The following is a 12,827-nucleotide window of genomic DNA, read 5'->3' on the forward strand; positions in this document are numbered from 1 at the left end:
TAACATGGGCTGTTGTTCCCGCTTGACAAACATCCACAAAGCACAGCAGTCTTTACCGAAACCCGGGATTGAACCAGGGACCTTCAGTCTGACGCTCTCCCAACTGAGCTATTTCGGCTACAAAGGGCTAAAATGGCCGTTTTCATTTGGAAAGTAAAACCAGGAACTCGCTTCGTGGAGCGTCGACGACATAGCTGGGGAGCCAGATAAAGGCCACAAAAAAAATGCAATAACTGACTGTTGTAGCTGAGGAAGAAGCCTTGTGTATTTTCATTAATCTTGTTTTTTCGATATAATTCCTTTTTATCAGTTCACTTTCCTAACATGGGCCTTTGTTCCCTCTTGACAAACATCCAAAATTCATAGTAGTCTTTGCCGAAACCTGGGATTGAACCAGGGACCTTCAGATCTATCAGTCTGACGCTGTCCCAACTGAACTATTTCGGCTACTAAAGGGCTAAAATGGCAGCTTTCATTTGGAAAATAAAACCGGGAGCTGGCTCTGTGGAGCGTAGACGTCAAAGCTGGAGAGCCAGATAAAGGCCACAAAAGAGCAATAATTGATTTTTGTAGCTGACGAAGAAGCCTCCTGTGTTTTCATTAATGCAGGTTTTTTGGAGTTTATATCTTTTTACCAGTTCACTTTCCTAACATGGGCTGTTGTTCCCTCTTGACAAACATCCACAAAGCACAGTAGTCTTTGCCGAAACCCGGGATTGAACCAGGGACCTTCAGTCTGACGCTCTCCCAACTGAGCTATTTCGGCTACAAAGGGCTAAAGTGGCCGTTTTCATTTGGAACATAAAACCAGGAACTCGCTCCATGGAGCGTAGACGACAAAGCTGGAGAGCCAGATAAAGGCCACAAAAAAAATGCAATAACTGACTGTTGTAGCTGAGGAAGAAGCCTCCTGTGTTTTCATTAATGCAGGTTTTTTGGAGTTTATATCTTTTTACCAGTTCACTTTCCTAACATGGGCTGTTGTTCCCTCTTGACAAACATCCACAAAGCACAGTAGTCTTTGCCGAAACCCGGGATTGAACCAGGGACCTTCAGTCTGACGCTCTCCCAACTGAGCTATTTCGGCTACAAAGGGCTAAAGTGGCCGTTTTCATTTGGAACATAAAACCAGGAACTCGCTCCATGGAGCGTAGACGACAAAGCTGGAGAGCCAGATAAAGGCCACAAAAAAAATGCAATAACTGACTGTTGTAGCTGAGGAAGAAGCCTTGTGTGTTTTCATTAATGCAGGTTTTTCGATATAATTCCTTTTTACTAGTTCTCTTTCATACCAGCCTTGAGTATTTTCATTAATCTTGGTTTTTTGAGATAATTCCTTTTTATCAGTTCACTTTCCTAACATGGGCTGTTGTTCCCTCTTGACAAACATCCACAAAGCACAGTAGTCTTTGCCAAAACCTGGGATTGAACCAGGGACCTTCAGATCTTCAGTCTAACGCTCTCCCAACTGAGCTATTTCGGCTACTAAAGGCCAAATTGGCAGCTTTCATTTCGAAAGTAAAACCGGGAGCTCGCTCCGTGGAGCGTAGACGACAAAGCTGGGGAGCCAGATAAAGGCCACAAAAGCGCAATAATTGATTTTTGTAGCTGACGAAGAAGCCTCCTGTGTTTTCATTAATGCAGGTTTTTTGGAGTTTATATCTTTTTACCAGTTCACTTTCCTAACATGGGCTGTTGTTCCCTCTTGACAAACATCCACAATTCATAGTAGTCTTTGCCAAAACTTGGGATTGACCCAGGGACCTTCAGATCTTCAGTCTAACGCTCTCCCAACTGAGCTATTTCGGCTACAAAGGACTAAAATGGCCGCTTTCACTTGGAAAGTAAAACCAGGAGCTCGCTCCGTGAAACGTACACTTTTACTGTAGTATTCGTACACTATTACTTTACTATTAGTTATTACACTATTACTGTAGTATAAGTACACTATTACTGTAGTATTAGTTATTACAGTCTACACTATTACTGTAGTATTAGCACACTATTACTGTAGTATTAGTTATTACAGTGTTATTACACTATAACTGTAGTATATCCGAAAATCCCACTCACTCTAGAAGGTGTTCTCAAAAAAAAAAAAAAAAAAAACGCCCCTGGCAACCAATAGCGTCTCCTGCCAACATGGCCGACAGGAGTCACGTGACTCCTCATTCTCAATAGAGGCTGTGGACATAACGAGCTACCTGGTTCTCCATACGTCTTACTACACCAAGCAACAGATGAAGGCCCACAAAAGTTTGGAGGCATACAACTATTACCACAGCGGATGGATCAGCAAACTCGGAGTAAAACGTCTACAGAAATGATTGTGTTTTGGTGTTCGCCATGGTAAGTTTGTTTTCTGTGTTGTTTATGGAGCATTATCCCAATGGAAAATGCAGTGTGTAGTGCAGGGCTGGGCAGTAAAGCAGAACTTTACTGCACTACTACAAAACAGTTAGATTTCGCACATACCTTTGACGAAGTGGTCACCGCAGATTCAGCTCCTCCAGTCTGTAAACGTAGGTTAGCTATCCACTTTTTTTGGCGTTGTTCTGCGAGTTTTTTCCATTTCTCACCTCTATGGGATATTTCCTTAGGTACTCGATAGTAACCCTTTCCCTTCTCTCGGTTAGACCGATTGCAACATCCAAAAACGGCACAGAACTGAGGCATTTTGGCCAAAAAAGTGGCAGACAAAACACAGTGTTTTCAATGGGCTCCAGCTCCTGTAGACCAACACTTAGGTTAAAATATGGAAGTGACGTCAAGTGAAACCCAGCTATTGTTAGCTTCGCACTAGCAACTGTGTGCTTATTGTCATGACAACGAATGAGATATTATTTAAATAATTAAATAATATGTTTCCGTATTCAGGTTTTCATGCTTGACACTGATAAGATACTAATATATCTCAGTGTGTGTAACAACGCCTTTCCAAAACTTATTTAGTTGGTTTAGTAGCTCCAGTACTCTACAGCTCTGAGTAGCTCTAGAAGTACTTCCGGTATAGGAATTTCATAATAAACCTTCATCAGTGACCATAACAGTTCTAAAGTTAAAAGTACAGATGCAGTAGGCCTACAAAAATGTGTTGACTCTTTAGGTGATTTATTTTGCCCTACATTTATGGGCAAAGCTCAAACACTCTCGAAGCAGACATATAAATTGAACGCGCACAAGGTTTTATTTCGAAAGAAGGTTGGCGACGTGCGCGTGCAGCTCATTCAAACCGCCAGGAATCCCTCAGGTTTGTTTGTCTTGTTGTCTCTGCTGTGTGGCAGCATGGACCCTGATGGCAGCCCATCCAGTCCAGACGAGGAAACGCTTGTGCTGGACCGAAACCTCAAATGCCCCAGGAGCCTGAGGAGCCTTAGCATGCTCGCCACGAGGTTTGTCAAGTTACTACAAGATTCTGAAGGCGGAGAGCTGGACCTCAAATACGTAAGTCAACAGCTGCCCAAAGTTCAAGGAGCACCGATTCCGACACGCTACAGCCTTTTATCAAACTTTGCATATAAAGTCACTTTTATGGCTTTCTTTATATCGTGACTGTGCTTAAATTATAAGTTTATACGCATGCAACTGGTCAAACAGTAAGTGCTGAACCACCTATAAACTTGACGCACATCCAAAATGTTTCCCACTTCTGTAACCAAACAAAGATGTAAAGAAAGGATCGATTACAGTAATTGAAGTCTGCTTACAGTTTATGTTGCATTTCAGTAAATATAGAAAACAATGCATATCATTCATGTAGCAGAAGCTGTCGTATTAAACGATAGCAACTAGTTCAGTCAACTTTCACAAGAAAAAGCCATCTAAATATTTAGCTCTGTGTTTCTTTTCCAAGCTGATTTTGACTTAAAAACAAATATCTTTGCTCAACATCCAGAGCATAGGCTGTAGCAGCATTTTTCCAAAAAACAAAATGAACCAAGTGAGATAATGTTGATAAAGTGTGCCTTTGCGTCCTCTCAGGCGGTCAGCGTCCTGGCTGTTGGACAGAAAAGAAGAATCTATGACATCACAAATGTGCTGGAGGGCGTTGGTCTTATAGTCAAAATATCCAAGAGCACTGTGAAGTGGATGTAAGTTTTTAACTGTCCTTTGTGTTCCCAGAGTGCAAAGACATAAAGTTTCAAAGTGTAAAATATCTGCTTTTTGTTTGATCAGAGGCGCAGATCCAGAAGAAAATCCACTTTTTTTTGGCAATAATCTCATAAAGTTAAGGTCTGAGCTGAGTGATTTGGAGCAGAAAGAATTTATGTTGGACCAGCAGAAACTCTTGGTTGAACGGAGCATCACACACATAACAGAAGACTGCAGAAAATATCCTTTTTTAAAAAAAAAAGAAAATATCTCTTAAAACTATAACATTTCAGTGTTTGATGGGTATTCTGGCCAACATGTTGTTTTTGTTGTTCAAATCTGAGCAAAAAGAACATAAATCTGTTTTATTCTTTGAAATGTTCCTGCTTTAAATGTAGATCAGATTCTTGGCAGACCTGTGAGCAGATCTAAACAGATTCAGTGTGGTCATTTATTGTTTATAACAGTGAACTATTTGCATCAATCCTTGATGTTTCTCCTCAATATTTCTTAACCCAAATCAACTCTGACCTATGTGACTCATGAAGATATCTGCAGTTGCTTCAATGGTAATGTACAATCCCATTCTTTTTTTTTTTTACCACTCTCAATTATGTTCGTGTTTCTGCCCTTTTTGTGGAAGGACCTGCCTGTGTGGCAACGCCATGTTTATCAGTGATGGGCTGTGAGGAAAAGATGAGAGGATATTGATCCAGGGTGTGGTGCAAGCATCAGTTGTGGAGGCATTGGCCAACAGGATGGTTGAAATATAACATCTGTAAACCTGGATTAGAGGAGAGCCAATGGAAAAGTACATAGTGTCAAGTGACTCATCAAGTAAAACTCTTGATGTTGTACCAAGCTTGTTATGGGAAAGCAGAGTCCCCAGTCTGCCCTCTGTGCCTGGTGATGAGAACCATGAAGCACATCCTAGGGAGGTGTTTGATACTCACGATGGGGTACGAGTCCTGTTGTCTGTCACCCACAGCACTCAGAGCAGACAGCCAACCTGGTTTGGCATCTGAAATGGTAGAAGCTGCTGCCATGACGACGCTAATGCCAATGATGTAGCTTCATAGCAGACCTCACCGTTCCTAAAGAGAAAAGCTCAGGAAGTGGTCAGTCAGGAAAGCAGAATATTGGTGGTGCCTCTTGGACACACGATGATGTATCCAGCGGCATGTATGTTAAAAGGGATGTAACTGAAAATTAAGCAGAGAGTATTAAACAAATGTGTTACATGAGAATATTATGTTCTGAATGGATGAGCTGTTGCTCTCCAAGGAGGCTGCTGCTTCAGTAGTTTAATAAGTATCAACACGGCTGGCAAAACATCATAACCTGTTTTTCAGTAAAGAGGCAAAATAACTTGTTTGTTCTTGAAATGTATAAAAGACTAAATGACTGTCTTGTTCTTTTTCAGGCCACACTCTTTTGGCAGTACAACCAGCACCTGGAACACAGCTAGATGTTCCCATTCCTAAAGCTGTAGGTTCTGCATCATTTGATCTTTTCATGGCTTCTTCCTCTCTGCTCCCTGTCTTTAAACAGCTGGATTGATCAGAAGTGAATACATCTCCTTTCAGGTCTCAGATTGCCCGGCAAAGTACCAGATCCACATGAAAAGCATCAGGGGACCCATAGATGTTGTACTTCTTAATAAATATTCAGTCACCTCTCCTCCTGTTGTGCTTCCAGTCCCACCGCCTGATGAAATTTTACTGTGTATCAAGTCAGTCGAGAAAGAAAACGGCACAGAGTCCTATCAGGCTTCAGTTCATAGCACACATGGCACTAAATCTAAATGTACAGCTGTGGAAGACATGCAGCCGCTTCATGCGTCATCATTCATAAAGTCTGAACCCTGCAGGACCGACGAACCTGCATGTGAGTACTTTAATTTTCATTAATGTGCCACTGAAATAGACTTTTTACATTAACCCGACCCCTTGCCTTGTTGATATAAAGTGTAAAAAAACCAACTTAATGTCTTTTTACCATTTATTTCAAACATTGAACAAGTCTATAAGTGACCAACGTTGCATTTAAATCACTATTTGAACTGTGGAGGAAAAGACACAGACGTCAGGCTTCTCAGCGGTTTCTAGTTCTTCAGTTTCCATGTTTTTCACTGTCCTGCGTACGTGCACAATGACGGCTTTCACATATCTTGTATGTTTCTTTTGCTTGGAGCTTTTAAACTGACTTAAAGAGAAAATGATTTCTTCCAGTTCTTGATGTATCAAATGAACTTCTGGACCAAAGAGATCAGTCCAAAGGTAGTGTTGGTAGTCTTGCTGTGTCCCTCCATTATTTATACTAATAATTCCATGATAGTAGTCAGTCTACTTGACATTATCCTACTTGATGATTAAACATGCCTTCCCTCACTTTTGTAGAAGTAAAAAATGCAGATCTGATCACACAGCTCATGGCTTCTGAAGGTAAGCGTAGGTACTGTCTCACTTCATGTACATTTATTCATCACATGTCATGTAATATTTTCGTTAACCGCATGTCAACCTCTCCTACAGTGTTTTCTCCACTCGTCCGCCTATCTACACCACCCATCTGAGCGTGAATATGTCTGCAGCCTGAATGAGAGCGAAGGCCGCTCTGACCTCTTCGACATCCCCCTCAATGTTTGACCATCAGCTCTTGTGTTTTGTCACAAGGGGATATTTTCCTGATATCAAATATCAAACAGTTATTTGGTTTTAACAAATAATAAAACAAGGATTTCAAATATTGTGTCCATTTCATTCAGCGTCCGAAACATGGATCGTAACGCAGAGTACACGCCCTTTAAGTTGTGAACTGCTAAAATCTTGAGAATATGACAACTTAAAATCATCAATGTGATGGTGGTGCTAGAGGAAAAATCAGGCACCACCAAAGACATGAATGACTCACGGGAAATGTTGATTATTCACACTTTTGCGTTCATGAAGCAGTGTCCAAAAGGGAAAAAAGAATATATATGTATATATATATGAGCCATTTGTAGGACTGAGAATTCCTTTTCTTCTTTAAGCCATTTAAGTGTAGCTGACGCATTTATACATGACATTTAAAAGTCATGTATAAATTACAGGTAACTCATTCAACATCTGTAGCAGACAACTATTTTAGTTGAAGTTACAAACATGTATATGTATACTTCTATTCATACAGTCACCTGTCTGTATAACCTGAAACAGAAACTTCAACGAGCATACAGTATAAAACAAGATATAAAAGAAATACTCACGTAAACCACCTGTAATGAAGTAATGTCCGGTGATTTTTACCCTGCTCCAGCTTGAAGCCCCGCCCCTCATTGTGTTGCCATGGAGACGTGTTTTTTGAAACAGTCGGCTCAAGCTGGGACCCCTGACTCCTGTCTACTGTAGTCTGTCTTTAAAACGACCCTCACATCACCGGTCTCAACGTTATTTGAGCAACACAAATAATGGTAATCAACGCGGTGTTTAAATCAACCATTTACGTCGATAAGCTGTCATTAATTGTTTGCTAACTAGCAGCTAACGGCTACACTGATCAGATGCATAGTTGGTTTAGCTTCTGCCTGTGCTGACCGAATCTAAGCTAACCTTACTTATAAAAACAGGCATCGAGGCAAGTATTGCTAACCTTACGAGTGATGTTGATTTATTTATTTATTTTTTTTCCCAGCCACCCAAAAATAAAAATTCAGGTATAAACCCTCCAAAGGCAAGGACGCCCACTCTGATAAATGGCCTTACCAAAGAGGAGATGTCCAAGGAGCAGGTCAGTGATGTAATGTGTTTGGAAGTGTGCATTGTAGGTGAATCCCAGCAAGTTATTATTCCGCTTTCATACTGTTTGGATGGCTCCTCAAGAGACGCGTCTAAAAACTAAGACTGCATGTGAGATTGAGGGATTCTCAGTTACAATCTCTCCAAACACCCAATTTTAAATACCTGTCAAGCTTCACAATGCTGAAAATATAGTGTAATTAGAACTGTGGTCCTCTGTTAGCACTTCATAAATTCTGTATTTTCAAAGTACTTAGTCTTAATATGCCTTGTTCCAGTGTCCCACTTCTCATCAGCATGTCCTGAACACTGGAGTAGATGTGGTCCTGATCCAAAGTGGTCCCAGTGGTAACAGGCACTTTGCATGGGTTAAACGATCTGATGTGCTTTTTGTAGTCCATCTTAGTTGTGCTACCCAGCTTAGGTAAAGATATGATGTCGAGCGCTATCCTGCACTTCGAATGAGTAACATAACATGTATGTGACAACTTTGGGGTGAGAACATGTTGCACAGACATCAACTTGGTCGTTATCTCAACAGAAACATGATGAGGAAATGACTACAACAAGGAACGTTTGGGAAAGGTAACTTGGAGGTAAATAACTTCTCCCGAGTTGAATCTAACACCTCATGTTATCAAAAACTGACTGGCTGCCATGTTTTTGATACAATTTGAGCAGAAACTACAGCAAAATATGAGGAAAGGATGGAGCTGCTGCAACAAGAGTTGGAGAACTTAAGCAAAAGTGTGACCAGCGAGAAGGAGCTCCAGTGGAACGGCCACATCTCTGCTCTGAGAGAGGACCACAACAAAATCTTCAATGACACCAGTGCGATTGTTGTTGACATAAAACAGGATGCAGAGAAAGTTGGAACATTAAAGGTATATGCGCAAGCACACGCAGCAACAAACTTGTTTTGGATGCTTTGTTTAGGCCATTGGCGACTAATTTTCCCCTCTATAATTAATCAATCTGACACACTCACCTTGTTTTGATTGGTCATTAAATTTGTTGATTGATTAGGAGTTTAGTAAAATAAAGAAAAACCTTCAACTTTGACAAGCTTATTATGTTCTTTTGAGCAATAACTCAGTTGCTGACAGTTTTGTATTGAAGTATTTATTGATCCAGATGTTTTCCTTTTCTCACACGGCTTGTTTCATTCTCACCATCTAGAAAACAATTAGCGAAAAGACAGCAAAAGTTGACAAGATGAGAGACGACTATCGTTCTGTTTTGAAAAATAACGGAGACCTTGCTGAGCTTTTTTCTCAAAAGTCAAGAAAGAAATTGCATACACTGAGAAGAGGATAAGTTTCTCAGCAAAAAAGGTGTGTGTTTGAGTTTTCTATCTATAACAAGAAACCTTAAATTAGCTTCTGTGGGTGCCACACCATGCACAGGACAAGTGGAATTTGTTAAATTATTTTTGACAGGCCAACGAAAAGAAGCCCAAAACAAAGAAGCTGGAAGAGCTGAAATTGGATCATAAAGTCTTGGAGCAGAAATTCAGTGAGGTAGAAGCCAAAGATTGCGCTGCACAGTGCTCAGATAGCATTATTCATGTGCACCATGGATGAAAAGCCTTTTTTTTTTTATGTGTGTGCCTACCCATTTCACACAGCTAAAAAGTGATGAGCTGTACAAGTCGTTCGCCACCAATATTGAGAGCTCTCAGTGCAAAGCAGATGTGGGGAACGTAATGCTGGAGAAGCCTCTAACATGGACCACACTGCCCTCAGCAGGCTCACAAGCAAAGCTGAGGTGCTGTCTTAGATTCACATCTGTGTGCTCTGTGTTTTGCAAGTGCGTATTTTTTTTTCATTTTTCCACAAGATATTCACAGAAACGTGCTTTCGCTTACAGGAAAATGTTGACTCCTTAAAATCTGCCGTGAAGAACTTGGAATATAAAAGAAATATCATTTCTAAGGTGAGTCATTAATTCAAGTCATGAAACATCTGCCATGCATTTCTTAAGGTGATAACCTGACGCCATGACGATGATCCAATTGAGTTTTGATACGAAAGTGAAACCACCGTGTATCCTGCAGGCCCGTCGAGATGTGCAGCTGACGACTGCAGCAAAGGAAAGAGCTCTCTGGGTTCCCTTCAAAAAGCTCCTGCCATGACAGAAGTCTTGTTCTGAAACACAATTTTGGATCTTTGGCATTTACTGCTTGTCTTACTGTTCTTGCATCGCATCTCATCAGACTTAGACATGTTTCTGTGATTTACCTTTTGATATGAATGTGGTTCAGTAATGAATAAAAACTAACATGTAACAATGATTTCTGTTCCTCTTTATTATGATTAGAAATCCTATAACAGTGATACAAAAAAAAAAAACACTAAAAGGTACTTTAGATCTGGATTCATGCTGCCCTCCACAGGAAAAGAGCAGTAATTACAAAAGTGGTAAAGTTGTGATTTAAAGGCTGTCGTGGCTTCATGGTAAGTCTTTTAAGGATAATTATTTTACTCTCAAAAATTGATTTCATAGACCAAACATAACACACGAAAACCCCTGTTCCCAGGGGCGAACACTTTCTGCAAACATTTCTTTTCTTGATCACATGAATTACAGTAGTTTTTATGCTCTGTTGTGTTCCATCCATCCATTTTCTATACCAGCTTCATTCAACTCAGTGTCACAGGGGGGCTGGAGCCTATCCCAGCTGTCATTGGGCGAGAGGCAGGGTACACCCTGGACAGGTCGCCAGTGTCAGGGTGCGGGTTGGCAGGACACGGATGCGGACTCCACAGGTGTAAGGCAAAACTGGGTTTATTATTCAAAAACAAGGTTAACAAAAGGCGCGGCTGAGCTGGAAGACAAAACTAGACTGTGGAATCAAAAACATGAATATAACTGTGTCAAGAAAAACAAAAGACTTGGCATGACAGGGTATGAAAAAACACTTGGCTTTGTTGAAGTGTGGCATGAGGGGTGAAAAACAGAAAAAGGATTTCATCAAAATGAAAGGGGAAACCTGGAAACTAAATACTGAACTGGGAGTGATTGACAAATGCGTGCAGCTAGGGACAATGAATGCAGGTGGCGTGAGTGAACCTAATGAACTGAACATGGGAAGTGAGGGAAAAACAATGGCAAAACTAAACATGAACTCAAAAACCAAGACATGAAACAACCTAACACATGAAAAAACATAAAACTAAAAACACGGGGAAAACCCCATGGACGTGACAGCCAGTCCACCACAGGGCCACACAGAGACAAACGAGACACACAACCATGCACGCTCACTCCTAGGGACAATTTAAAGGCACCAATTAACCGAACGTGCATGTTTTTGCGCGGTGGGAGGAAGCTGTAGCACCCCACGCATAGACGGGGAGAACATGCAAACTGCACACAGAAAGGACCCAGCCGGGTTTCAAACCAGGAATCCCCTTGCTGTGAGGCCAGTTTTGATATTCCATTGAATGCTGTAAGATAACCTGTATGTATTTGAAGGCCCCTTTGGTCTCAGTCTGGGCAACAAGAAAGCAGAGTTTTGTGAACTCTTTGGAATAACCTGGACTTTTGTTTTGATTACTTGTAAAATGTCTGGCCTTATGTTACTAAACTACTAACACACAAGCAGTTGTACTATTCACATATGTGTTGAACATATTGTGCAGTCATTCTCTTTCAAGGCTGGAAATGATAGAAATCTCTACTAACACCTTCTCCAAAAAGCACTTGGGCTCAGTGGTACTGATTCAGGAGATGAGAATATAAGTTTAAGTATAAGTTCCCCTCTAAAAGAAAACATGCAATGTCTGGCTGCCAATGGTCTTCAATCTTCAATCACAGCAAAGATCACAATATCTTAGATGCAAGAAGCTGGAGATTGCATTTCAAGATCGGGGTGTTCATTCAATGCCCAGTAAGACCAACTATTTACAATTAGAAGACATTCAGTCATCTTACCAGCCTAGAAATCTGGACGCCCCTAGCGGCTGCAAAATGAATTTGCTCCGGGGCTACTTACAGCTTTTTGCTGTACGGGTCTGGCTTGCTAGGCGATCATCTTACAGAAATTCCACCAAGAGTACGAGGGAAGCATTAAAAAACCTGCAGAAACACCTAAAACTTCTGAAAAATCTTCATTCATATTATCCATGAAAGAATGTCACTGATGATGACAGGAAACCACAATGCAAACCATTGTTTTAAAAAAAGAGAAATTAAATTATGGACAAGAAATGCAACGTCTTGTCTTTTGTGGAAGTGGGGGAACAGTTGAACTTTCTTGTAAAAATGCACAACACTTTTTAGAGGAAAAAGGCTCTTCAAACTTACATTAAAGCATCATCCCAACTGTGAAGCACGTAGAAGGGAGAATCATAGTTAGGGTCTGTTTTGCCACCTCAGGATTAGGATACCTTATCACACAGAGGGATCAATACATTTGAAAATATATCAATAAATTTTACAAGAAACGTTCAGGGCATCAGTTCATTGCCTAAAGCTTGGTTGGAAGTGGGTTAAGTATCAACAATAGAATGACTGAAAATGAAGAAAATTCCCATTTAGGAATGGAGGCTTGACTTTAACCCAAATGAAATGTAGCTGCATGATTTGAAGAAGTGTGTTCGATCAGGACATTCTATAACTTTTGATGAGCTGAGACTGTTGTGTAGGAAGAATGGTCCAGACTTTCTCCTCATCATTTGAAATATCTCCTAAGCTCCAACAGGAAATATCTGATTGTTGCACTTAAAGGAGGTTTTGGTCGTTGCTAAATGTTAAGAGTTCACTTTTCTGGCTTTCACATTGAGTTATAACTCAGTGAAAATGTACATATATACATATATGTATCTGTGTGTGTGTGTGTGTGTGTGTGTGTGTGTGTGTGTGTGTGTGTGTGTGTGTATGTGTTTAACTGGTTTGAGCAGTTTGTATATTTCTGTAATTCTGACTTAGATGATGATTGGAACACATTTTATC

At 40.7% G+C, this 12,827-nt stretch overlaps 1 protein-coding gene, 1 long non-coding RNA gene and 1 other non-coding gene across 3 annotated transcripts; 2 read left to right on the plus strand and 1 right to left on the minus strand.

Annotated features, from left to right (window-relative positions):
- Positions 1 to 373: 373 nt before the first annotated feature.
- Positions 374 to 447, minus strand: trnai-gau (transfer RNA isoleucine (anticodon GAU)). Its single transcript has one exon. It is a non-coding gene; the product is annotated as a tRNA-Ile (tRNA).
- A 2,838-nt stretch (positions 448 to 3,285) lies between these two features.
- LOC142384924 (transcription factor E2F4-like) lies at positions 3,286 to 6,838 on the plus strand. The gene is made up of 9 exons (XM_075471233.1): positions 3,286 to 3,444; positions 3,982 to 4,091; positions 4,177 to 4,332; positions 4,618 to 4,661; positions 5,516 to 5,580; positions 5,679 to 5,979; positions 6,324 to 6,371; positions 6,492 to 6,536; positions 6,627 to 6,838. The coding sequence occupies exons 1-9, from the start codon at positions 3,286 to 3,288 to the stop codon at positions 6,665 to 6,667; spliced, it is 969 nt and encodes a 322-aa protein (XP_075327348.1). The 3' UTR covers positions 6,668 to 6,838.
- A 590-nt stretch (positions 6,839 to 7,428) lies between these two features.
- LOC142384936 (uncharacterized) lies at positions 7,429 to 10,164 on the plus strand. Its single transcript, XR_012770130.1, has 9 exons — positions 7,429 to 7,546; positions 7,768 to 7,863; positions 8,413 to 8,467; positions 8,553 to 8,755; positions 9,051 to 9,205; positions 9,311 to 9,391; positions 9,499 to 9,638; positions 9,741 to 9,806; positions 9,928 to 10,164. It is a non-coding gene; the product is annotated as an uncharacterized LOC142384936 (long non-coding RNA).
- The last annotated feature ends 2,663 nt before the right edge of the window (positions 10,165 to 12,827 follow it).

The sequence above is a fragment of the Odontesthes bonariensis genome, chromosome 1 (genome assembly GCF_027942865.1).
Source record: "Odontesthes bonariensis isolate fOdoBon6 chromosome 1, fOdoBon6.hap1, whole genome shotgun sequence".
In the NCBI taxonomy this organism is placed as follows: domain Eukaryota; kingdom Metazoa; phylum Chordata; class Actinopteri; order Atheriniformes; family Atherinopsidae; genus Odontesthes; species Odontesthes bonariensis.

What these genes read in the sequence shown, in the direction of transcription:
- LOC142384924 (XM_075471233.1), top strand. Translation starts at nt 3,286, where the DNA reads ATGGACCCTGATGGCAGCCCATCCAGTCCAGACGAGGAAACGCTTGTG. An exon ending in AAGAGCACTGTGAAGTGGAT is followed by an intron (nt 4,092 to 4,176) that starts GTAAGTTTTTAA and finishes TTGTTTGATCAG; the next exon opens with AGGCGCAGATCCAGAAGAAA. An exon ending in TATCTGCAGTTGCTTCAATG is followed by an intron (nt 4,662 to 5,515) that starts GTAATGTACAAT and finishes GTTCTTTTTCAG; the next exon opens with GCCACACTCTTTTGGCAGTA.